General features: G+C 44.3%; 1 protein-coding gene across 2 annotated transcripts in view; it reads right to left on the bottom strand.

The window, feature by feature from the left end:
• The window catches only part of ERG (ETS transcription factor ERG), a 114,463-nt gene that overhangs the window by 66,107 nt on the left and 21,605 nt on the right, over positions 1-26,751 (bottom strand). Inside the window, exon 1 of one of the 2 annotated variants that reach the window (XM_071566832.1) lies at positions 3,744-3,862. The exons of the other annotated variant lie outside the window; for it this stretch is intronic. Coding sequence (XP_071422933.1) covers positions 3,744-3,761 — 18 coding nt within the window. The 5' untranslated portion in view covers positions 3,762-3,862. Of the gene's footprint in view, positions 1-3,743; positions 3,863-26,751 lie in introns of those variants that run through there. 2 annotated transcript variants of the gene reach the window in all.

Genomic DNA, 26,751 nt, shown 5'->3' with positions numbered 1-26,751 from the left:
TAAAAGAAAGAGAGAGAAAAGTAACACCAAAGGGAGAAGCACAGAATGACTCAGAAATAAATCTTGCCACTTATTCTGCTTTAATCAGTGTGTCCATACCCTTTAAAGCCTCAGAAACCACAAAGATTCTCCTGTCCTTTATCAAATACACAGACTTTGTCTGCCAGAAATCAAGGATTCCACATGAACAGCACATTAGAAACCAGTAATAAAAAGTGGGCATGAGCATATTTAGGTGTAAATGAAAGTAAAAGAAACATCCACAAGTATTACCAATAAGTCCTTGCAAAGTCAAGGTCACTTACTGAAGAGTTTTAATAAATGTAATTGCATTGGCAGGCAAAGAGAGAAATATAACCAGGCTTGAACATGGCAAGGAAATAGAATTTCAGTTGTGCTTTTCTGTTTAATGATCTTTTCTCCACTATAGGATAATGGGAAAAAAAACCCAGAGTGACCTTCAGGATGATTATTTTTACTTCATCCCAAGGTAATGCTTAAATAATTTTGGTCCGTTCTATTAAAAACCCCCACAAATTACTAAAAAAAAGGCTGATGCCTAATTCAGAAGCCCTGGAGATGTTCTAAAATTGTATTGACAGTAACAGGGACACTCAGAATTGTATGGATTTGAGAGAGTACTCTGCACACAGCTGTCAGATCCTGCTTGTGCCAGGAGGGAACGTGTCACCTTAGCGCTGAAATCCTGGCTCTTAAGGGAATTTCTGCACTTGGAAAACCACATTTTATCCTTCAAACGCCAAGAAAACATAACAGCGAGGTCAGCTGTGTGTGCAGCAGGTATTGGAGTGAGAAACATCAGCCCCCTGACTGTACCAAACCCAAAATCCTTGGAGTGGAGGCACCTTTTTGCACCGCTCCCCTCCCTCCGCCGTTTCTCACGCCGGAGCCGTCCCTGCTCCCAGTCACAGGGAGAGATTCCTGGTCTGAGCAAGGACAGCCACTCTCACAGCAAGAAAGTCAGGATTAGTTATCCTTCCATGTCAGAGCCTGGGAAAAAGGCACTTCTGCCTCCTTCTCCTCAGGAGAAACCTTCCACCACGGCGCTCTCCCCTTCACAGGGCAGCAGAAGGAGGGCAGGGGACAAGGAGGGGACACATTTCCTTGGAAAACCACACTGGGGATGTCAAACCCAGCACCCAAAATCTTACACAAATGCTTGTTCTCAGAGAGGCCACTTAGCCCCAGGGAAGCCAGACAGATCCCTCAGGAGTTACAAGTGTCTCATGGGTCTGTCTGCAGGTTTGTGAGAGGAAAAGGAGGGATCAGACACTCCATTGGAAGGTCACCTTTGCACGTGGGTGTGTTTCGAGAAATTTCTGCCCAGGTAGGAACAAAAACACAACCATTCACCGCCCAGGTTTGGCACTGAATGACTCCACAACCTCCCTGAAGAAGAGAGTGAATTCCTGGCATGGGGATGCCAGATAAGGCACTCCACCTTCCTTGACCACAGCCTCTTGGATCCCAGAGTGGGGATGGATGGGACACCCTTTGCCAGCAGACAACACAAGCCATTAAATTCTATTAAATATATATATGTATATCATTGAACATATATATAATTGATTAGCAAAAGTTAACAAACACCTGTCTGGCCTTCAAAAGGAATTCCTTTATTTCAGAAACCTCTCAGTCAAATGACTTCTTTACACACTCCTTACAGAAGAGGAATTGCAACTCTTTGGACTGGCTTAGGGTCATGTCAGAGTAGATTTCCTGGATCTAAAGTACAAAGCACCTGTCATTTCTTTCCAATCATTTTATATTTTGTAGTTGCATAAATAAATGTGTTTCTTCAGCACAAAAGGCCTTTCCAGCACCTTTGGCACCAAAATCCTCAGCCTTTTGAGATGCCTGTTTCCCCCTGGAAGTTTTACACTCCAGATGAGGAGAGAGAAGTTTTTCCACTCAGGAGGCTTTGCTGACTGCTCTGCATTACCAGGCTGCATAAAACATGGCTGCACATCATCTCCTCTCATCTCCCTAATTGTCAGGTAAAAGTAAAATAACAACCCTGAGGTATTGTTTACAATCTTTTACCCTATTACAATTTATTTTACCCCGTTTCAATTTATCCAATGCAAAAACATTAAGAAAAATGAATAACAAGAGCTCCTCAGAATGCAAATAACATCATGGTGCCATTATTTTGGAAAATTAATTCCCTATCAGCATCAAAAGTTTATTCTGATTAACAGCCACAAAATGCAGTGTTATCACCTCAGGACACAGCCTTTCTTTTTGCCAAAACCTGACTCCCTGAACCTGAAGATTTTCAGAAAGTCGTGTCCTTTATGCTCCAAAATCCACAGCAAAACCAAAGGGAAAGTTTCAGGAGCTCCTTAGCACTGAATAGATACTGAGCAGCAATTCAGAGGAGACAGACCTGTGTCTCTATTGAAGCCTCGTGAACTCATCAGTGACCACAAAAAGAAAAGGTTCATTAAGACTTTTTAATCACACTGACCTCAGGCAAGACTTTCAGATTTCAAAAACCGTAACAAAAAGCATCAAATGGTCTCTAAAATGGAAACACTGAAGCAGAAGAGACTGAGAAATCCAACTGCAGTTTCCCTGAGCCAACAGCCAGGCTATTCCACACCTCTTATTAAATCTCTGGCATAACCAGAAAAGGACAGAAAACAGACAATACCACAAAGAAAACAAATACCTTGACCTCGAATCTCATAATGCAACACCACAGAGTCCTCTCTGAACATGCTCTTTATGTAAAATGAAGTTTTACTATCACAAAGAGTTCCATTTCTGCAACAATCACATCTATTGCCGTGTCAGTAACTGCTGCCCATTGCAACACAGGAGCAAAAACTAGACAGACAAGACATATAGATTTATTCAACTTTCTAAGTGACACAACCTGAAAAACTCAGCAAAGCCAGTCTTAAAAAAAAATAAATAAATAAAAATTAACAAACCATGCACTGAGATCGAGTTAAACGCCAGTAAGAGAATTTTATTGTCCAAAAAATTAAAGCAAAAAACCAACACACCCAGGAGATCTTCCCACCACCACATTCAGAAAGGTCCCCCAGTAAAAGGACAGAGAGTTTCTAGAAAAACACATAATTAACACCAGTAAGAGCATTTTATTGTCCAAAGAAATTAAAGCAAAAAACCAACACACCCAGGAGATCTTCCCACCACCACACTCAGAAAGGTCCCCCAGCAAAAGGATAAAAGAGGTTCTAGAAAAACACATAATTAACACCTGCATGAGACAGAAACAAGAGCTGGTGCCTCTCTCCTTCCCGCTCGCTTAAATTTGGGTCCCCATCCACAAGAGAAACATCTCCAAGAATCCAAAAGTTTAGAGCTCTTAGGAACCCGCTTTTTGCCTTCCAGTGCACACCCTTCTCCCCTCGTGGCATGTCCACAAACACATCCAAGTTGTCCAAATGATACCTACAAGAAAATTTCTGAAAAAAAAGGGCTTCGCCTTTGCAATCCGCGGCACCGAACGGCGAATTTCAAAAAAACCCCAATTTTTTTTCCGAGTTTGAAGTTTTTAAGCCTTGCGGATGGTTGGAGTAGGAAAAAGGAAATTTACTGTGCAGTACAAAGGAAATCTTGTTGTCCTCTATTGTGGCAGTGGGGGTGTTGCCCAATTCCAACTTATCTAGGTTGATAAAGGAAACCCAAAGAACACGCCAGGCGAAAAAAAAAAAACCACCGACAAAAAAAAGGTGCCCCTTTCTTACCTTAATAGTGCTTGCCATAATGTGATCAAAGATTATTGATCCCTAATAATGGCTAATAATAATTATTGCTTCGCTCTGACCAGAAAGAAGTTTTGATGAGGTTGTTTAGAGCGGATGAGATTGTGCTAACTCTGGGAAATGAAGTCAGCCAATGGCAGGAAGAGGTTTCTATTGGTCCTGGCCACAGCAGCTCGAAGAAACAGGATATTTGGGAGTGAAGAGATAAGAGTCCTAAAACAATGTTGTTTTTCTTGATGATATGTGACTAAATTTTTTTAATTTTTTTTTTTTTTTAAACAATAAACTCAATTGCCTGTGCCTGCCCGGGCAGGTGTGATGGGATGTGCAGTAAGTGTGACAGGCCACTCAGAGGCAGGATGCAGATGTCAGATGGAATAGGCCAAACTGAGCAGGAGTTTGATGCAGGCTGGTCATTGGGGAATTGCTGATTCAGGGCCCAAGCCACACTGGGTATAAGTGGGTGTAACTCCAAATATGTTAATGAAGTCTTGCCCTGCTTACACCATTTGTCCATGAGCCTCATTCCTGGATTCCTGAGCTACTGACGCTTTGATTTCGGAATTTATGTTCTTTTTTTCTTAGGGAAGAAGCAAACAGATTGAAGACAATCAGTTTTTTGGATGTCTCTTTCTTACCAAGGAAAGGAAGTCACAAAAAGACACATATTTCAAAAGCAAATGCCTCAATGCCATAAACAGTCCCAAATCTTCCATGTTCTCCCCTTATTTCACAGCTCTGTCCAGCCATTAAAATGAGGTGGTTTCACTGGCAATTCCCTTCCTGGTCAGAGTATGATAGTCAGTTTTTAGTTTTATAACTTTATTTGTCCTTTTGCAGCTCTTGGCAGTCAGAGGGAACCTCAAAACTCCCAGCTGTGCAAACAAAACACAGTCCCTGTCCCAGGTCTTTGCTTAGGAGTGCTAAAAAATTAAGTAAGAAAGGCAAAAAGTTGCTTCCATAGTACCAACCAGAATAAAATTCCACATGTAAAGGACCACTCAGGATCCACTGCTGGCATAGCCCTTTCACTCTTAGAGTCTCCCAACATTTTATGTTTTCCTAAAAGACATAATTCCTGGTGTCCAGGGATTCTGAGCTTTTGCTCAAAGAGAAAAGCTTAGAAATAGAACCCTTAAAAATGGAAAGAAAAACTAAACCCCATCAGAATGTATTATTTTTTCTTAAACCCTTAGAATTTTAAAACAACCAGTCACAGACAGCTGAAAGCACTGGGTAGATAATTCCAGCTGTAAAGGTCCTGCCCTCTGACCAGGGATTCTGGTATGATAAAAAGAACAAGAAATGGTGATAGCTCATTGCAGCCTTATTCAGTGGAAGCAGATGACCTCACCCTCTCCCAACGCCTTCTTCTCTCACTCCTTAAGAAAAAAAAAATAAAGGAAATTGGAGTGTTGTTCTGTAGCTGGTGATGACTGCTGGCATTCAACCTGCATTTTTTCCACACAAAGACAGCAGTAAAACCCAGTTCACTTTTCACCTCCTGTTCTGACCTGAAGAAGGTGAAATGCACTTTACCAGACACACCCAGAGGACACCAAGTGCTGCTTGTTGGGGCCTTGGGTGTTTGTCCCACGGGTGCTGCTCCATCTCCCCCAGTGCAGGGCAGAGGATAGAAAGGCTCATCCACCCTGCTCTGCTCATGGGAATGGCTCTGCCACCCACTAGGTCCTGGGAAATCCTTGTTTCCAGGTGTCCCATGGGGACAACAGAGCTGAAAATCCCTGAATGCAACACAGTGACACACAGGATCATAGAAAAACACCTTCCAGATCATCGAGCCCAACCTTTGGGATGCAGGATCACTGCAACTGGACTCTGGCAGAGCTGCCCCAAGGCAGACCCTGTTCCAAGTTCTGCAGTGACACCCAATTCATCTCCAGCTGCCTCCTAATCCTTGGGGCCTCATCTCCCACTCAGGGGGCTGAGCAATCCTCCAGCTGAGTGCAGACCCCAGCAGAGAGAGTGGGAAGGGGAGAGCTGACACCCTGCTTTTCCTGCCTGCTCTGGATCCTGAGATGCCACAGGATCAGCTCCTGGTATAAAACCAGCTTGATTTTGTAGTTCACTTTAAGGAGATCTGGTTTCCTTCCACTGTGTAAAAAGGACTCCTGGTCAGACCAACCCAAAGCTGTGCACTATTTTATATTCTCCATTAGCTGGGTCATGTGGAAATTCAGTGTTTCACTTCTGAATGTCTTCTTGCAGTCCATGGACTCACAGTGCTCCTGCAGAGCAGGTAACTCCTGGTAACTTCCCTATTTTCATTAGGAACGGTATGAAAAGAAAGCAATTTACAGTAATTGTATTTCATGGGGATGTTGATTTCCTCCCTTTTCATCTCCAAACAATGAGCAGGACAGCCAAAAGATTAGACCCTTTCTCTTGACGTTTCAAAGCCTTGTATAATGTTGCAGTTGGGTGACTTCCACTCCACTTAAGCCCATGATATTTTGGTTTTTTCACTCAAATATATTGAGAGGCTGCAAGCAGCAGTTCCAGCTCTCCAGTGGAGAGGATCTAACAAATTCATTCACAAGCAGGTTTTAGTAATGATTCTTCTCCATCCCACCTCCATATAGACAAACCTCCTCTTGGTTTATACAAGGATTTTAGAAGCATAAGGCACTGCTGAGCTCTATTATTATTATATAAGTTTGACAGAGCCCACAGCCCAGTAAGGATTTTGCCATTTCAAACTGGCACATGTTCTGTGCCAAAGAATTCAATGAAGTTTATTTGACTTTCAAACTAATACCCACAGGCAGATTTCTGAGTGCTTACACTTGTGTCGATCCAATTGCAAGCAGAGCCCTGGTATTGTAAGGGAAGGAAAATATTGGGTTATCAAATCACCATCATCCACTTGCAAAAGAAAAACAGTCCAAGCACTTCTACTATTTTTCTCTGTTCTGATTTTTTTAAGGTTAAGCAGAAAGAAAAAAATGTTTTTGTTATGTTAGGCAACTATGTGTTATTGTCTGAAATAAGGCTCTGTGAGTGTGAAGAACTTGGTCAACAAACAGAATTAAAAAACAGTGAAAAAAGTACTAAAAATCCACACAAGTCATTTAATGCTCCACTCTTCATTTCTCTCTCCTTAAGCTGAACGAGGACAGGGTTAGATGGGATATTAGGAAGGAATTCTTGGTTGTCAGTGGGCAGGCCCTGCCACAGGTTGGGCAGAGCAGCTGTGGCTGCCCCATCCCTGGGAGTGTCCAAGGACAGGTTGGAGCACCCTGGGCTAGTGGAAGGTGTCCCTGCTCATGGCAGAGTGTTGAAACTCGATGCTCTTTAAGGTCCCTTTCAACCCAAGCCATTCTATGATTCTATAAAACATTCCCACAAGGACCATTTCTCAAGCTATTTGAAACAGCACCACTAACTCTAAAAAACAATCCTGTCCTCAGATTTTTTCATTATCACATCCACTGGAGTGTTAAGGTGTAGGAAATACATTGCAATATTCCCTATGTAAACAGATTTATAATCCATCTTGCTGTCTGGGAGGTACAATAAGAGCTCTGCTCTCATCCTGGACTGATCAAGAGACCAGAGAGGGGCACCCTCTGCTCTGTTAATACTGTGACCTTCATGCCTTCAATGGTACAAGTTCCTCCAGGTAAATAATTGGGAAAACTGGAGACATTCACTTTGTGTGTCATGGTTACTACTCACACATGCAGTGTCTGCAGGTGTGGGTACTAAAAGAAAAGAACAGAGAAAAAAAAAAAGTGAGTTGTTGTTCCTCTCACCAACATTCCAGGTAAAAAGCAGGTTGTCATGTAGGCAGAACCAGGCTAAAAATCCAAAGACTTGAGTAAAATAAAAGAATTTGCACTGAGGCTTTTGGAAGGATATTTTAAGAAAATCAGGCAAATTAATGAAATTTCAGAGCATACAAAAACACATCTGTAAAGGTCTTAATCTTCTAAAAAAAGAAGTAACATTTTGCTTAAATGTAGCTCCAAACATCAGTTTGGCCATGCCCAGTTTGGGGTGTGAGAGTCAACTACCCTCTTAGCAAGCCCTTCAGTGGGACTGTCTCCCTTTAATTTCCAGTTTTCCCCTGGCTCTGATGAAAATATCAGTAAATCTGCTCACAGAGGGGAGATCTCTGCCCTCCCCACAAAGCAAGCTCTCACAATGAGGCTTTCACCAGGAGAACAAACAGGGATGCTCAGGAGAAGAGCTGAGCTCCGAGGGGTTGTGGGATCAGCAGCTTAGGGGTGATGGACTCTGGTCCTCTGCACCATGGACTGCTGTGCTTTTGGGGCTGCTGAAGGCACCTCTTCCTCCCATGGCTTTCATCCAGCACCAGATCTGAGGGCACAGGATGAAATCCCTCCTGGGAAAAATGGGGATCAGTTTTGGGGTGGGCTCATGCCCATTGATCCACAGCTGGAAATGTGGAGGTCCACTCCTGGAGGAAGCACTATGAGCAGAGTGGGGCATTTGCTTTCCCCAAAACCCAAGTGGAAGCCAGCAGCTCATGTAAAGCCGTGTAATTAATACTAATTATCACGGGGGCAACACAGGTCTGAGCCCACAGAGAGCATCCTTCCCTCCAGCGCTGCTTCCAAGCTTCTGTGCCTGTCATTTCCTTTACTGCCTGACCTTGCACCGCAGAGGAGGGAGGAGAGAGATGTCCTGAAGCCTCCCACATTCCCGGGGGCTGCCCAGGGCTGGGAGTGCCCTGTGGGCAGCCCAGCCCAGCCCAGCGGTCACTAGAGGGTGCTCCCTGCCCCTCCAATGGAGCTCTCGGGGCTGTGCTGCTCCCTCCAACACCAAGCTCTTTCCAGGGTCAGCAATCACTGCTGTTAACAAAAAGAATACTTTAACAGCAGCAGATAAAAGAGATTTCTTCCTGCTGCAGTGGCACCCACCATGAGTTCATGCCTTTCTGCTCTTCTGTCTTTGCTTCCCTTCAGTCACCTTTCTCACCACCTTCAGCCTCCAAACCATTTGGCTAATTAACATCTTTCCCTCTTTCCCCCATCCCAGCCTGCCTTCCTTTCACAGCAATGAGTTCACTTTCTAAGCTGAAAACTTGTGAAGAGTTTGATACGGGGACTTTTTTTTAAATTAAGTTTTTTATTTTAACATTACTTCATGGAACAATAGCAGTCAAGAACAGGTTGTTTTCCTACAGAGAAAGCTTTACAGAAAAGAAGGGTTGGAAGTTTTCAAAGTGAAAATCAAAGCACTTCTTTTACCAACTCCTATCTAAGACTTAAGCTGTTTAAGCTTCTATCAGCCATGGTAGTTTTGGTGGCTATACCACTGTTTGCCCAGTTTTTCTGTTCTGATCATCTCTGGAGAGCACTGGGAGACTCTGCATAAAAGAAACACCACAGAAATGAGAAATGGGAGCTCTGTTTATGTGGATTACTTTGACACAGTCACTGCTGTACTGACACTGGAATTATTTCCAGTAGTACTTTGGGACAGGGAAGTGCTGACACTCATTTGCAGATAAGGAATTGAATCACAACCTGCTGAAGTGGGATTGGCTTCGTCAGACTTCTATGATTTTAAAAGCAGGTGTCAGAACTACTCCAGTTCTCCAAGACTTCTGCAGTTCCCAATAAAAACCATCTTCATCATGTCACTCACTCTCACCTACAACCATATTTGAAAGTGGTGGGATGAACTGCACCTTTAAAGTATTTCTCCCTCTCCATGACCTGCACCAGAGCCTGAGACAATCAGCTTTGGGATAACTCTGATTATGTGACATAAACCTCACCTAAACCTTCCTTTCATTCTTCTTTAATTTTCCCATCTCTGCAATGTTAACAATTGTACAGCAAATTCCAAAGGGGTGCTTATGGATTGATAATTAAAGTGTGCTGAAACCTTCAGCTTAAAGTTTGCATTGATATGAAAATTATTTTCTGTTTAACACCAATTTAAAACTGGTCAAGTGACAGTGATAACACAGGACACAGACAAAACCCAAAATATTTCCAAAAGCAATTTCCCTGCAAGGAAAAAAGAAGCAACTCTGAGGGCAAAAGCCAACATTTTTCCTCCCTTTCTTCCAAATGTTTTTGCTAATTTTAACTGAACTACACAACAGTTTGAAGTGGATATTGGACACTGTCCTTCAAAGTCCTGCCATCCCCAGACTGATGGCCACTGCACACAGCAAATATGTCTGGCATACTGGATTTCCACACTGTATTAGTGAGGCTGTTTCAGGGTTTTCATCAAGAATGGAACCCATTAAAGCGTCTCTCACACTCTCCTGGCTTTTATAGCACCCTTTGGAGGGCTGAATGCTCCTTTTTCCCCTCCACGACCAGGAAGTCTACAGAAAATGCTTTAAACTGTTTTATTTGACCTTTCACCTCTGGGCTTTTGCCTAATCTGTAAATTTGAATAGGAGGTAGAGTTGTGCTTTTGGTTTTCCTCTCTTAAAGGACCAGACATGTATCTAAAAGTGGGACTCTCGATATTGTGCTTCTTTGTTAGTGGCTGTGAACAAGAAACAGATGTGAAATGTCTATGTTTGAAACTCAAGTGACCCAGAAAGACCAGAGCTAATCCAGATCATCCTTAATAACTGAAATGTGCCACCCTTTGACCACCTTGAGGTTCATGTACACACTCAGGAATAGCCCCACCCCAGCAGACAGACAGACACAAACAGAAACTCCCAGGACTGTTAAACATCTCCATGCTATTTATGACATAGCTCAATATTTGAACAGCAGCAAAAAAAATGGGTCCCCCATCAATCTTTTTGCCCAGTATCAACCAGCCTCCTTCCATTCATGCAGCTCCTCCAAAAGTGGATCCTTCAGCAGTGGGGAAAGAGGAAACAAAAGACAATACAGACAAGCAAAACCCCACTTTGTTCTACTTTGTCTCAATCAGTGCCAGGTATCTCATGTTATATTATTTTTGAAGTGAATTCATTGCCCTGCCTGCAGCAGACACCCCTTGCCTGGTGCCACCCTGGGCACAGAAGGAACAGGGTGGGAGTTTATGGAGCAATTCACTCACTGGGCTCTTCCATGAACAATCTTCTCTGGGCAAAATGAAGGCAAAAAATCAGGTTGCAGGACATGCCATTCCCATCAATGCTTCCAAAAACTAAATGTTTGCTGCACATGGATGTGGCAAACCCAAACTACTTCCACTGGTAACTTGCTTTTCTTTCATTTTCTTTTCCTTTTTTTAATGTCTAGGACAGAAGAATACATTCAGCTCGCCCTTTTAAATACTGAAAGCATGAAAGAATGAGAAATATATTTTGCAATCAGATTCAAAAAATCATTAGAAATTAAGCACTTGGAAGTGTGATGTTACATCTTCTAGGAACACTCCCAAGGTTATGCTGTGTGGTCCAAAAGGGATAAGATTCACACATGTCTGGTATTTCTGGCTCTCTCTAAGACCCTGTAATACCATATGCCCTGTGAGAAAAAATCACTCTTAACTAGTTATGGGATTTTATAACACTTAGTTATAAAATTAAATTAAAAGTATTCACCACATGGATCTGTAAGGCTTGATGTCAAATACCAGGTATTTCCAACATACAAAAAATGCCACGTTGATTGAGTCCTGCCTGACCTGATTTCCATATGATCACATTTGTACAGCTCAGCATATCTAGAAAAAGACATTTCCAACAGCATTCAAGAAAAGGAAATTATTATCTTAAAAGTACTACAGTGAAATCAAAGGACTTGGCAACAATAAACCAAAATATTTTCTCTTGGGGAATAAATACATTGGCAAGAAACAGCAAAGGAGTTCTCATTTACTTTAATGGATAAAAACTGTGGACATAAAATGCTTATCATTTGGGGGAGGGGGAAGCACTGGATATAATTAATTGCCAAATTAATTCTAACTCAGAGTTTGGGATTTGTCATGATCATCACAATCATTTCATCCACATCTGAAGCACTTTGTAGGTTATACAGAGTTTTAAAAAAACATAAAGAACATGTCTTGCTTCCACTGACATGGATGGCAAAACTGCTCCTGCTCCAATGGGATTAAAGTTTCAACCCACTGAGAATTAAACCAAACTCATTATCACAGTTTTCAGCAAACTGGAAATTCTGAGTTTCAAAGGGCTGTAAGTAGTTCATGTTACAAGGCACAAAAAGTACTGTCCAAGAACAAACAACGAGCAGAAGTGGAAACAGGGAGGGAACCAATAATTGATAGGATTTAATGCATGATTTAAGGCCCAGGAAAGAATCCCCAAAGCCTTCTACTACTGGGAAAGGCTTGGCAGACATGTGTGAAAAACTTGCTCAAACATGTGTGTTGAATTCCCTTGGTGGCCTGTGACTTTCCCAACAACCACTCACAATTAGCTGGGCTCCAGTGGGACAGAAAGCAAATTTTGTGAGCATTATTCCCATAGAATAGGGCACTTATTCCAAAAGAATCTGTGTTTTGGGACCTGCCTTGGAAGATGCCAACCTGTTCCAGTTTGAGGCGCTCAACTTGCAAGTGTGTCTGTGTCTTCACCTCTACTTTCACCTGCAGCAGCTGAAAGATGGATGTTTAACTCACCCCTTCTTGTGTAGGGCTGGCTGTCACTTGGAATCATTTGAGTTTAATCACTCTAGAAATAGTCCAGAATTTCCCGCAATGCAGGATGGGGAAGAGGCTCCTGGTTAAAACACTTCTGTCCAAAGTGCTGCTGCATTTCCCCAAAATGAGCAGTGGCACTGAGGCAGTTGGGTTTAACTTTGCTTCGTTGCCTCCTAATCCTTCCTTGCCACTGCCAAGGACTCCTGTCCTCCCTCCTGCCACCCACAAACTGTGCAAGAGCTCTGCAGGTTCCTGTGTGAGGAGCTGTGGCCAAATGGAACATGGAATGGGCTGCCCAGAGAGGGGGTGGATTCCCCATCCCTGGAGGTTTTTCAGCTGAGCTTGGCCGTGGCACTGAGTGCCATGATCTGGTAAAGGGACTGGAGTTGGCCCAAGGGTTGGACTTGATGATCTTGGAGGTCTTTTCCAACCCAATTGATTCTATGATTCTATGATAAAAAGCAGGACAAAATGCTTCTCCTGCCTTTCCCTTGGCAGACCCACAACTTCTTTCCCTCACCTCCCTCATCCTCAGGGAAGGCTGATGATCTCTGAGCTGTCAAAGCCCTCCACTGAATGGGTGAAAAGCTCTGTTTTCATATGAAATCTGGACAGAGTCTCCTTAAGTTAAGCCTGTCCCAGACTGTCCCTCCAGTGAGATCCCTACACCAAAAGGCTGCCTTGGTGGAGGGATGATCCCATTTTCACCCACAAATTGTAACCAGCATCACAATTCTATTTTAACAACCAAGGCAATGAGGAAAGGCTGGCACAGCTGGGATTGCTCAGCCTGGAGAAGAGAAGCTTTGGGGGGACCTCATTGTGGCCTTCCAGAACCTGAAGGAGCTACAAGAAAGATGAAGAGAGACCATTTCCAAGTGCCAGGACAAGGGGGAATGGCTTCAAACTGCCAGAGAGTAGGCTTATATGGGATATTGGGAAGAAATTGTTCCCTGGGAGGGTGGGCAGGCCCTGGCACAGGTTGGGCAGAGAAGCTGTGGCTGCCCCATCCCTGGAAGTGTCCAAGGCCAGGTTGGACAGGGCTTGGAGCAACCTGGGATAGTGGAAGCTGTCCCTGCCCACATCAGGAAGTTGGAACAAGATAATATTTAATGTCTCTTCCAATCCAAGTAATTTTGGCTTTTAAATAGCAAATCAGTTGTGATGAGAAGGCACCAGAAATGTTACTCAGGCCAATGTAATTTCTTTTTAAAAATCTGGCATTAAAATAAAAGGGAAAAGGGAACAGGAAAGGAAAAGTTGAAAAATTCTCCTCAGACTTTAAAATAACCAAGGTTTATGTTTTCTTCAAGTGTTACTATTTCCTAATTTTTCAGTTCTTTGGTTCAACAAAGGACACTACTGGTACCTGAGTTGTTGTCATTTAGTGACTGTAACTGCTGGATTTCTTTCTAATTATCTCATTTTAGTTTTGAAAATTACACCACAAAGAGTTATATATGGACTTATCTTTACACAACTGAACTCTATGTTCTCACTGAGTTTAGTGAAGACCACATAAAATATAAGGAACAAATTTATGCATGTTGTTTTGCAGGCTTGGGACTTGATTTTTCTCATTTTTCCTTTTTATGAGATGTTTCACTGTAGCTGGAACTGAGCCTGTAGCTGTTCCTTCACATACCAAAAGTACAAAGGGCTTGAAGCCACCGGTTTGTATGTCCAGTCTGGGTGAGATAACTGAGATTTACCAATGCCATCAGATATTCAGAGTTTTCAGAGACCTAAACAGCAGGTGAAAAAAAAATTCATAAAACCTGGCCTTTCCTGTCTGATGTAGAAAACAGTCTTCAACAGACTTCTTCTACATGTGATGTTGATAATGACCTTCCCAAGAATATAGAAAATTGCCATTTGAAAACAGTCCTGGATGGATGGATCAACCTTTCACCCTGGAGCTGCTGCCACCACTAACAGTGCCAGTACTTCCTGAGGAATTCCTCATTGTATCAACCTGCTTCACCAACCTGCCACAGGGGTTTCAGAGATGCCCAGGTGGTTTAACACCTCAACATTCAACCACTGGGCTCGTTGCCCTCCAAGGCCAAGCTCCAGCTCCAGCCTTTCAAAGACCTCTTACCATATGCACCATTTCCACCACAGTTCAGTGAAACTGTGTTTATTTATGGGCTGTGCAGTTATTTGCCAAGGAATGTGGTTTGGGGACAGCTGAAGACATTTGTTAGCTCAGGACAAACTTGCTCTGTAGTTTTGGCCCAAACAAAAATAAAGGCAGGCTTTGAAAACATCAGACATTCCCTTGAACTGGTAGTTTTAAGTGTTTTCAACACTTGGTTTTCAGGGCACTTGTCATGAAAGCAAAGGAAATAAAAAGCACAATCCTCAGAGTTTTCAAGGAGGGAAACCCCCTCCTTTCTCCACAGTAGCCCAGCACTTGGATCACCTCCATCCTTTGCCAGCAGGACCTGCCACCTACCAAGACAGCAGCGTCCAGTCCCCAGCTCAGGCTCTCCCTTGCTCTTTAATTGTTAAAAAGGAATTACAAGCACTTGAACTACAATATAACACTTGGTCAGATGCTTTCCTGGATCAGGTCCTTCAATCCTGAACTTATCCCTTGTCCTGAACAGCAGCAGCCCCAAATCTGGGGTCAGGGGAGCTTTGTTTGCCATTGGAACACAAACACACAAGAATGAAGTTATAAAGGAATGAATTTCTCTCCAAGTTCTGTTTGTGCAGGCTCTGCTCGAGCCAAGCATGTGCAGAACCAAAGCTGTGCATCTGCCAAAATCACAAGTATGATCCAAGCAAGTCCATCAAGACCTTGCCAGCCACACAGCTCCCTCCATGAGGAAAGAATTTGGAATGCATTATTTGACAGAGAACCATATAATTGCAGCATCAAAAATTAGAGTAAATGGTTCTGATCAGCTGCCAAGAAAGGGGATATTTTTCTGGCTTAAGCTTCTAATAGAAAAATTTAAAAAAGCCAAAAGTTACAGCAATTGTGATATTACTGAGCTGTCATTCCAGAAATTGCCCTTTAAAACAAAATTGTGGTGGATAACAAATAAAATCATAAGTGTTAGTTCAAGTAAGGCTGGAAAACACACATGGCTTTTACAAGCTTCCTACACCAAACAGCAGAACTTTTTGCACTGTGTATCCAGATTCATCCATGGTCATTTATGTTATTAAACACTGTGCAGAAGAAATTGAAACAGTTGACTCTTCAATTACAATAATGTTTCTGGTGTGTTTGGCTCTTACCAAAATATTATTCATTGTTAATAAAATATTCAGCTGCTACAAGTGAAGTTTCATTGGAAGGATTTTCTCCTACATTTTCTTACTGTGTGGAGTGTCTTTTTCCTAGTTTTATTTAAGTTATTCTACAATTTTTTAAGCTGGAACACTTATAGATTGAAACAAAGCCTCAAGTATTAAAGTATCTTATGGAAATTATAAACACAAATTCATGCTCTTTTGGGTTTCAGTCTCATTCATTACGTGGTGATTCCCTGGGCAAGATGTGGAAAAAACCTCCTTCCACAAATATTCAGAATACGCAAGGAAAGAAATGCAAAGGATACAGGAGGGTGATAAAAATCTTTATGCAGTGGGTTAATTAGGCCAATAAAGCAGATTATTATGGAGCAGGGGGCTGGCTTTGGAGGAGAACTGCTGACCAATGCTACCAAAGCAGCAGACTGAAAGTGAAGGAAACTTGTGGTTTCTTTTTGACTCTGAGAGGAATTCTTTCATCAGATTAAGCACTTCTGAAAGCATCCGGCGTGTCTGACACACCCCAGGGACAGCCAGGACCTATTCTAAGGCACTGCAGGCAGGGGCTGACTCAAGAGTAACATCCTCATTCATAAAGAACATTGAATTTTAGGTTTCACTTTAAGCAGATGCTTAAACTCCATTAGAACTGGTCAATTTTAAGCTTGGCCTCAAAGTTAAGCACGTCCTTAATCTGAGATCAGTAAGCAAATACAGGTGGAAATGTAGGTTGCTACTGGGGACTGTAAAAACTACTGGAAAAATAAAAACCTCAGATAGGGAGCTAATGGAATGCCAGTTATTATTAAGAAAGCTTCCAGAAAAATAGGAAGAAAACCAGAGTGAGCAGGACTAGAAGAAAAAAGGTCTCCTACCTGAGGTCACAAACACCATCCTTGCCTGTGGCATTACAGGAACAGCAGAACAGAAACACAAGGTCCTCCCATAGGGTGTTTATTGGTGGGGCAGATCTGATCACACCCCTCAATCAGCTGCTGCTTGTTGCCCCTTCCACCTCTGAGCAGAGATAAAAGTGCCCTCAGAGTGCAGGTTGAGTCCCAAGCTGTGCTGAGGTCAGAATCTCTGAAATTAGGGGGCACCAGCACATCTCCAGGTCTGGCCCTGGCAGAGTTACAGCTGGGGGCATGGACTGAAGGAAAATATGTCTCTGCTTCATAAAATCCAGGTTTTTAAATTAGAATCTTTATCTGGAAAATGCTCAAATCTGATGCAGGCTTGGGCATAGAATCATTAAAGTTGAAAACAATCTCCACGATCATCGAGTCCAACTGGTGCTCAATCCCCACTTTGTCAACTAGATCAGAGCACTGAGTCCTTCAATGCTCTCAAAATATCAAATTAAGTAATCAAGGGCATCTAAGTTAGAAGAAAAACAGGTTGGCCAAGCTCCAACCATTCCAGATCTGGTGACCAATGGCAGAGTTGGAAATATGGAGAAGCATTCAGGTAAATGGATGACTTCACAAAAAAAAGTCTGGATATGAAAACAGTTATCAATTATTAGTCAGTAGGGAATTACTCATTAGGGAACAGCCTTAAGCTGAAGAAGGGCAGGGTTAGATGTAACATTAGGAAGAAATCTTTCCCTGTGAGGGGGGACAGGCCCTGGAACAGGTTGCCCAGAGAAGCTGTGGCTGCCCCATCCCTGCAAGTGTCCAAGGCCAAGCTGGACAGGGCTTGGAGCAACCTGGGCTGGTGGGAGGTGTCCCTGCCCATGGCAGGGGGTTGAAATGAGATGATCTTTAGGATTCCTCTAACCCAAACCATCCGTGATTCTATGAAGATTTATAGTGCACCCAACAGGCACAAGCCTCATAGAGTCACTTCAGGTCTCTTTTGCTGCAGAAGGCAAGTTGGGCTGTAAAGAATCAATATCCACCCCAGACAGCAAGAGAAGAAACCTTCATAGACCACTTCAGACTGTGTCAGGGCTGTCTGTGGGTTGTTCCACACTCAAGTGAAAATGAAGCCACCCAGGTGAGCATGAAAATGATGTTTTTCCTCCACTGGCTCTGCACATGAGCTGTTATTGAGCCTGTGCCTCTTGATCAAATTTGTAAAAAGACTAATTGAATGACAGGCAGCCTAATATCACCCAAGCTGTTGGTCTCCTTCTGAGACTCAACATCAGCTGCTGGGAAGGGTGTTAGTTGTTGTTCTCATCTTCAGTGGACTCCCAGAGCTTTGTTTCACGGAATAACAAAGTGCAAAGACATTTGCCAGGGTAAGTTGATGCTATTTTTTATAAAGTAAAATCAATTCAGAAAATAATTTTTATCACACTTTTCTTTTCCAAGTAAGCAGGAAAAATGTCTCTAGTTTGCCAAGTGGGAAGAGATGCAATTATTACCAGGTTGTGAAGAAGCACCACGAAGCATGAGCACAGTAAGGACCAAGTCCCTGAGAGGAAACAGCACCCAGCAGGATTCTCTGGCAAAGAATGGAAACTGGTGCTGAGCAAACCATTTGGGGAAATAATCATGGAAATGAGTAAAACTTTTTAAAAGGATTTGCTAGTGGGGAATTGTATTTCTGTGCTGGCACAAGAATACAAACAGTGGTGTAAAAGTTGGGGCAAAGTTAATGGAGCACAGCTTAGAGTAAATATTCTGAAAAAAACTGTTTGCAGGACGTAGCTTTTTGTATTACAATCTCCATTTCATTCAACCTCCAGGAAAGGTCACTGATTTAATCAAAAGCACTTTTTTTTCCCCCCTTTGGGTAGACTCCCAAATGCACATACCATCAAGATCTGGTGCACAGAAACAATTTGAAGCAAATCTACTAAAAAAAGGGTTTGAAGATGCTTGCCAGTAGAACATTGTGCCTCACAGCTATAATATCAGAAAAAGCTATTCCATTTAAATTAATATATTTGGCCAGACAGCTATATTAAAATTCTTGTTGTTTTTGCTGTTATAATGGTAGCCTGTGGTATGATTTCCCCCTCAGAAATCTGGGGAGTTATTGCCTTTCCCTTGCCTTGGGTGCATCATGTGTTTCTGATTTGGATGAGCTGCCTCATTAAAACCAACACTTATGCAAAACAAAGGCTGTGCATCACCCCCAGCACAGGGGATGTCCCCCAGCTTTGAAGGCTGCAGTGCTTCAAAAGCACCTTCCAAAGGGTGACTTCCGTGGCTGCAGCTCCGCTGGTGTTTGACATTTGGGGATGATGTCAGACACGCTCAGTGCTCGGTCCCTGCCAACAAGGAGGACCTGGGGAGCAGGCAAGTGCTTGCTGGTGGGATGGGAAGGTAGGGCTTTCTCCCCACCAATGAATATGTCCTCTGGGTCAGCCTGAGCAGCTTCTGTGTCCTGAGGAGGGCTGGGTGTCCAAGCTGGTGGTGCTGGACAGCTCCGCTTCTCCTCCAGGGCCACCTCCCAAAAGCCTCCCCACCTCTGCAGGTGTTCTCTCTTCCATGGAGACACCACTTTCCAGAGTGTCTTTGGAGGCAATCAGGACTGTGCTCTGTAGGAATAGTTTTTTTCTGGTTCATGTTAAGCAACTGCTTTTTTTTGCCTTTAATAATGTGCTGGTTCCCTCACATCAGAGGAGGAAATTTCCTCCCAAAAAAGGACATTGAGGGGCTGGAGGGTGTCCAGAGAAGGGAATAAAACTGGGGAAGGGGCTGAAAAACATGCCCTGTGAGAGGGAGCTGGGGGTATTTATCTGGAGAACAGGAGTCTCAGTGGGGACCTCATTGCTCTGCACAACTCCCTGACAGGATGGGGCAGTGAGGAGGGTCAGGCTCTTCTGTCATGGCCCAGAGGAAGAGGAAATGGCCTCAAACTGCACCAGGGCAGGCTCAGATCAGAGATTAGAATAAAAAGTTTCCCTGCAAGATTGGCCAGGCATTGGAATAAGTGTCCTAGGGAGTGGTGGAGTCACTATTTCTGAATGTGGCCCTTGGGGACACGGATTAGGGGTGATCCTGGTGGTGATGGTGGCACTGGATGAGCTTGAAGGTTTCTTCCCTTGAGTACTGTGTTCAGTTCTGGGCCCCTCAGTTCAGGAAGGATATTGAGGTGCTGGAGCGAGTCCAGAGAAGAGCAACAAGGCTGGAGAAGGGACTGGAGCACAAGTGCTGTGGGGAGAGGCTGAGGGAGCTGGGGGTGTTTAGCCTGGAGAAGAGGAGGCTCAGAGGTGACCTCAGCACTGTCTGGAACTGCCTGAAGGGAAGTTCTGGCCAGCTGGGGGTTGGTCTCTTCTCCCAGGCACTCAGCAATAGGACAAGGGGGCACGATGGGCTCAAGCTCTGCCAGGGGAAATTGAAGTTGGAGAGCAGAGAGAAATTCTTTGCAGAGAGAGTGCTCAGGCATTGGAATGGGCTGCCCAGAGAGGGGGTGGATTCCCCATGCCTGGAGATTTTTAAACACAGATTGGCCGTGGCACTGAGTGCCATGATCTGGTAAAGGGACTGGAGTTGGACCAAGGGTTGGACTCGATGATCTCAGAGGTCTTTTCCAACCCAATCAATTCTATGATTCTATTCCCACCTTGATGAGTCTGTAATTCTGTAAAGGGGGTTTCAGATCAACAGCCTGAATTCAGACACTGCAGATGTCTGAAGGCAGGTGAGATGAACCCACCAATCAAAAGCGAAGATGAATGACTTTGTGTGTATGTTTTTTGATGGCTTTTCCTTAAATAATCAAACCCCTCAAATTCCAAGGTTAATGCTTTTCATCCAAATCTCCCAGGCTGTTTACACAGCAAACTGCATCACCACTACTGGCTTCACAAAGTTTATTTCAATGTGAATCTGGAAGGCCATAAAGAAATTATAGGATCTCAGTGATTACTGTGGTTTTATGTAATGTGTTTCTCAGGCTAATGCTTTTTCTTTGTGTCAAAACACTTAGATTAATGCAAGCCATTTAGGAAAATATTTGCATAATTTAAAAAATGTTCACTGTGTTGCCTTTCTGATGCTCCATGAGCTCATTTTTAATCCCTCACCTTTGAGATTTGATGACCACTGCCAGCAAAAATTCAGGAGAATTTCCTACAAGCTCCTTTAAAATACAGCAAAATGAGTTACTGTATTTATAACTCAGCACGAAAAAGGAATTACCAGCCTGTGTGCTGCATCAACCTTCCAAACAACTGTTGCTAATCCACATATTCCACAGTTGTAAAAAATGTACATATTTTTAGTTTTTCACAGGGCACATTTTGAAGTGACTGACACAAACTTATGGCAAACACAAACTTCTGTCCTGAAGGATGATTTCAGTGAAAGATGAGCACGGCTGGATTTGTTTCTGGCCTGTAGCTTAGATGGTTTCAATTATCCACTCACCAAATGTACTGCAGGAAATGCAGTGACCAGACAAAGATACTTTGAGTACAGGTTTTTAAATCAACTTAGTGGATTCAGGCTGTAGTTTGCTCAATCTATGAATGGACCAATGTGTGAATTATGTGCATATATGGAGAAAATAATTCCATGTTTGTGGACAGCTATGGAATAAAGAACAGTATTTAGAATGTGAATAACTTGTTAAAACACATTCAAGCACTTTGCCTTAAGAGCTCTACTCACCAGTTTATTTTGTCATCTGCCTCTGGATGGCTCTACTATCTCCTTTTGTTTTTAACAGACTAATTATACATGAAAGTCAGGATTTAATTTCCCTTTACAAAGCCAGCAACTTGACTTCAAGAAATCCATGCTATTATCTAGCACTGTAGTCTGCCAAAGTAAAATAGCAAGAAGGGACACAGTTCATAACCAGTAAAAGTAGATACACAGAGCTAAAAAAAGAGAGAGTGAGGGTTAAATCCTGTCTCTGTTGAAGCCAGAGGAGTTTTATCACTGTCTTCCCCAGAGCCTGCACTTCATCCCAGCTACTCATAACACTTCTCGTATTTGATAGGGAACAATTTAAAGTGATAAATAGCAGCCAAATTGTGTGTGTGTGAGAGGGGGGAGATTGAAAAATAGTCTCAGTGTTGAAACTAAACCACTTCTGTCAGTTTTTGAAATTTTTGGCCTACCAGGCTAAAGCTGATTGAAGCAGGGAAAGTGTTTCTGCTTATTTTGGTTACCTGAAAGCTCAAGGCTGGTCAGACCAGACAATTCTGGAGTGACCTCCTAAATGTGAAGTTCAGGCTGCCCAGATTTCAACAGGGCCACCAACCCACAAACCTTCACTCAGAAAATCAAGTTATTGCTATTTAGGCCGGGTCCTGCCCTTTGGCCACAACAACCCCCTGCAGCGCTCCAGGCTGGGCACAGAGTAGCTGGAGAGCAGCCAGGCAGAGGGACCTGGGGGGACTGAGGGACAGGAAGCTCAACAGGAGCCACCAGTGTGCCCAGGTGGCCAAGAAGGCCAAGGGGATCCTGGCCTGGATCCAAACTAGCGTGGCCAGCAGGCCCAGGGCAGTGACCCTTCCCCTGGACTCTGCCTTGGGGAGGCCACACCTTGAGTGTTGTGTTCAGTTCTGGGCCCCTCAGTTCAGGCAAGAGATTGAGGGGCTGGAGCGGGGCCAGAGAAGAGCAACGAGGCTGGAGAAGGGACTGGGGCACAAGTGCTGTGGGGAGAGGCTGAGAGAGCTGGGGGTGTTCAGCCTGGAGAAGAGGAGGCTCAGAGGTGACCTCAGCACTGTCTGGAACTGCCTGAAGGGAAGTTCTGGCCAGGTGGGGGTTGGTCTCTTCTCCCAGGCACTCAGCAATAGGACAAGGGGGCACGATGGGCTCAAGCTCTGCCAGGGGAAATTGAAGTTGGAGAGCAGAAAAAACTTCTTTGCAGAGAGAGTGCTCAGGCATTGGAATGGGCTGCCCAGAGAGGGGGTGGATTCCCCATCCCTGGAGGTTTTTCAGCTGAGCTTGGCCGTGGCACTGAGTGCCATGATCTGGTAAAGGGACTGGAGTTGGACCAAGGGTTGGCCTTGATGATCTCGGAGGTCTTTTCCTATCCAATCGATTCTATGATTCTATTCTATGTGCCTGTGCATTAGACTAAGATGTAGTTTAAGGTAGAAAAAAAAAACCCTCATGTGACTCTAAAACTACTGACATTGTGAAATATGCTTTTTCTTAATTTCCTGTTGGTCAAACCTTTACTGCAAAGTCCTGAACCTGAAGTCACACTCACAGTGGCTGTGTCACTGCCCAGAAAGAACTTGTTCCAAAATTCAATCTTTGAGACTGGATGCCCATTGAAGCTGATCATCACAGAATCACCAAGGTTGGAAGAGACCTTCAAAGTCCCACCAGCACCACCACAATCACCCCTAATCCATGTCCCCAGGGGCCACATCCAGACACCTCTGGGACACTTCCAGAGACAGTGACTCCACCACCTCCCTGGGACACTTTTTCCAATGTCTGGCCAATCCTGCAAGGAACCTTTTTCCTAATCTCTGATCTGCCCCTGCCCTGGTGCAGTTTGAGGCCATCTCCTCTCCCCCTTTCCCCTGGGCCATGGCAGAAGAGCCTGACCCCCCTCACTGCCCCCTCCTGGCAGGGAGTTGTGGAGAGCAATGAGGTCCCCCCTGAGCCTCCTCTTCTCCAGACAAACCCCCCCAGCCCCCTCAGATGCTCCTCACAGGACATGACCACAAAGTTCACTGGAAAAGATTAAATCCAACCTTCTGGCTCCATAAACTCTTCATGAGAATGTGGATGAATCTCACTGAGAGAACAAGTGTTCCCCTGCCTGGCTGTCCACCACATCCTAAGCTTTCTCATGACTCTGCTGGTTGAGGGATGCCCTGGGGAGAGCAAGTTTGTATTTAAATGTCCCTCTGTTAAAAAAGTGCCAACAATCCAGACCTGAAAGGATAATATTTTCTCCCACTTCTAAAATGGTATGAGAGAGGAGGAGCTGTTCAAATTTAAGCAACTTCTGTAGATTGAATGTGACTGTCTTTTGTTGTGGAATGTCACCAGAGATAACTTAGGAATTGTGACTTTTTTTTTTCTTATTTCCTTGATAGGTTTTGAAGGTAATTCTTCTGCATTACTTCAATTTTATTCTGTTCAGAGAGCAGAACTCTTCAAAACAGGGAAGTATAACATGTTATATCACTTTCCTGACAGTGTGTTCAGTGATAGATAGTTTTAAAACAGCAATTTCATATACTCAATCCCTTCTGAATAATTTATCTTTTTTGTTTAAAAAAAAAACAAAACCACAACAAAATAAAAAACCAAAACAAAACTAAAAACAACCCCAAGTGCAAAGATGTTTCTTACACAGTTTTGTATTAAAATGTAAATATACAGATTGGATAAGGAAATGTGTTTATGCTTTGGAGTAATGCAGCCAACAGATTATTTGAGAATGGACTGCTGATTTGCTACCTGAAAATGAAAGCCATTAAAATGCATGTTGAGAGCCATGGAATTCATGTAATTACAGGTTCCTTCCTTTCTTTAAAGCACCTCTCCCTTCAAAAATTGTTCCCTCCGCTCCTCTCAGTGAAATATTTCAGGAAACTCCCTCACAGCTTATCTCAGGAAGAGGGAGGAATATGATGTGCAGTGGGTTCTGCCTACACGTGTGAAGCTGATCTTTGTCTCCCACATCCAAATCAATTTTAGCCAAAATTGTTTGTGCCCTGGAGGGCATTGTGGTTTCAAGTCAGAGCCACATGCAGAGCAAGACAGATAGAAGAGATGCCACCCCTGTCAAGCCTCTGCGGTGTCTGGCTTTAAAAAGACTTTTCCCATTTCTGCCATGCCAAACCCAGCAATATCTGCAGCCAGAGCTTCCCAAACTGCCTTCTCATTAAAGTCTCCCTCACCAATAAATTTAATGTTCTATATCTAAACCACATGAAAGTGTGGAACAGTGGGGCGAGGCGTTATCTCAACCTCCCTCCGCAGAAGGGCAGCCTGGTTTGCTCATCAGCAGCACCAGCAGTGCCTAGTAAAGTGTCTGAAATCACAATCCCACTGTCCAATTTCCTGGAAAAACGCTGTCAGACACACACTCTCCTCCACACAACTCCACCCATTCTGTCACAGCCCTCGTTTTTATCGTGTTTTTCAGAAAAGCCCAGCTGACCCTGTGGGAAGTCCTGCACTGCCAGATCTCAGTGTTCACATTAAACCTGCCTTTGAGAGCCTCTGCTTGAGGCATGTACTTGTAAGATCATGAGAATTCGCACCTCTTAAAGACAAAACCCATTATCTTGGAGCTGCTGTTTCATTTCTTCAGTGTGAGATTCCCGTCTGAGGTAAGGGCAGTGTAAGCCAGGCCAGACCCTACGGCTCTGGCTCAAACATCCCACAGATTTTAAGAGGGGCATGAGAAGAAAGTTTCCTTTCAAAAACTTTCATAGGGGAAAATCACTAATTTTATTTGTCTAAAGTGATGATGGCAGAAAGCTTTGATTTCTGGCCTTAGGCATCCAAGTTGGCCTTGTATTGTTTGCCTCAGAAATTCTACCTGGTGTTTCTTTGTTTTCAACTTTTCATAGAATCATAGAATCGATTGGGTTGGAAAAGACCTTAAGATCATCAAATCCAACCCTTGGTCCAACTCCAGTCCCTTTACCAGATCATGGCACTCAGTGCCACAGCCAAGCTCAGCTGAAAAACTTCCAGGGATGGGGAATCCACCCCCTCTCTGGGCAGCCCATTCCAATCCCTGAGCACTCTCTCTGCAAAGAATTTTTTTCTGCTCTCCAACTTCAATTTGCCCTGGCAGAGCTTGAGCCCATCGTGCCCCCTTGTCCTATTGCTGAGTGCCTGGGAGAAGAGACCAACCCCCACCTGGCCAGAACGTCCCTTCAGGGAGTTCCAGACAGTGCTGAGGTCACCTCTGAGCCTCCTCTTCTCCAGGCTAAACACCCCCAGCTCCCTCAGCCTCTCCCCACAGCACTTGTGCTCCAGTCCCTTCTCCAGCCTCGTTGCTCTTCTCTGGCCCCGCTCCAGCAACTCAAGATCTTTCCTGACCTGAGGGGCCCAGAACTGAACACAACACTCAAGGTGTGGCCTCCCCAAGGCAGAGTCCAGGGGAAGGGTCACTGCCCTGGGCCTGCTGGCCACGCTAGTTTGGATCCAGGCCAGGATCCCCTTGGCCTTCTTGGCCACCTGGGCACACTGGTGGCTCCTGTTGAGCTTCCTGTCCCCCAGTCTCCCCAGGTCCCTCTGCCTGGCTGCTCTCCAGCCACTCTGTGCCCAGCCTGGAGCGCTGCAGGGGGTTGGGGTGGTCAAAGGGCAGGACCTGCACTTGGCCTTGTTGAACTCCATCCCATTGCAATCAGCCCATCTCTCCAGGCTCTCCAGATCCCTCTGCAGAGCCCTCCTGCCTTCCAGCAGGTCGACACTCCCTCCCAACTTGGTGTCATCACCAAATTGGTTGATGATGGACTCAATCCCCTGCATCCACCTGGCAGTTCTTTGCCTCTGTAACTTGATAAATGTCCTCTTCTGAAGGATGTCTGAAGTGGGAAAAAAATGCTGTCTGCTTTGTTGCTGGTAAGATGCCACCTTCCCACTGCAGAGCAGGTGACTGAAGCAGAGAGAGATCTCAGGCCATTCTCAGGATGCAACAAGCAATTGGTAAAGATGCTGAATCTGTCTGAAGATCAACAAATGAGGAGAGGCTGAGCTCATTTGATTTGTTCACTGTAGAGGAGACTGAGGGCAGAGTTCAGAGGGGTCTCTTCCCAAGGGGCATCTCCATCTCTGCTCCCTGAGAGCAGGGACAGGACCAGGGCACAGCTGGAGCTGTGCCAGGGCAGGGGCAGATGGGATCTCAGCTCTTCCCCCAGAGGGTGGTGGGCACTGACCAGGCTCCCCAGGGCAGTGGGCACAGCCCCAAGACTGTCAGAGCTACAGGAGCCTTTGGACAATGGGACCTTGAGCAAACCTTGAGGGTCAGGGGACTGTTGTCGTGTCCTGGGCAGGGCCAGGGTGGCACTGGATGATCCCTGGGGGTCCCTCCCAGCTCAGGATATTCCATGAAACTGAGGTCACCTGGACTGTTACCTCCACCTGCTGTTGGCTGTAAGGATAAACCAAAAATAAAGCTATTTTTTCTTGCCCTCATCCTGAAGTGAGAAGGGTGCAGAGCCTGCACCAGCTGCACTTCATTCATAAGTTGTTTCTCCACATTGAGGGCCTGACCTCCCATGACCAATGTCATCAAAACC

The sequence above is a fragment of the Pithys albifrons genome, chromosome 1, assembly GCF_047495875.1.
Source record: "Pithys albifrons albifrons isolate INPA30051 chromosome 1, PitAlb_v1, whole genome shotgun sequence".
NCBI lineage: Eukaryota > Metazoa > Chordata > Aves > Passeriformes > Thamnophilidae > Pithys > Pithys albifrons.
Note: the sequence above shows the minus strand (reverse complement) of the source record. Positions and strands in the feature narration are given on the sequence as shown.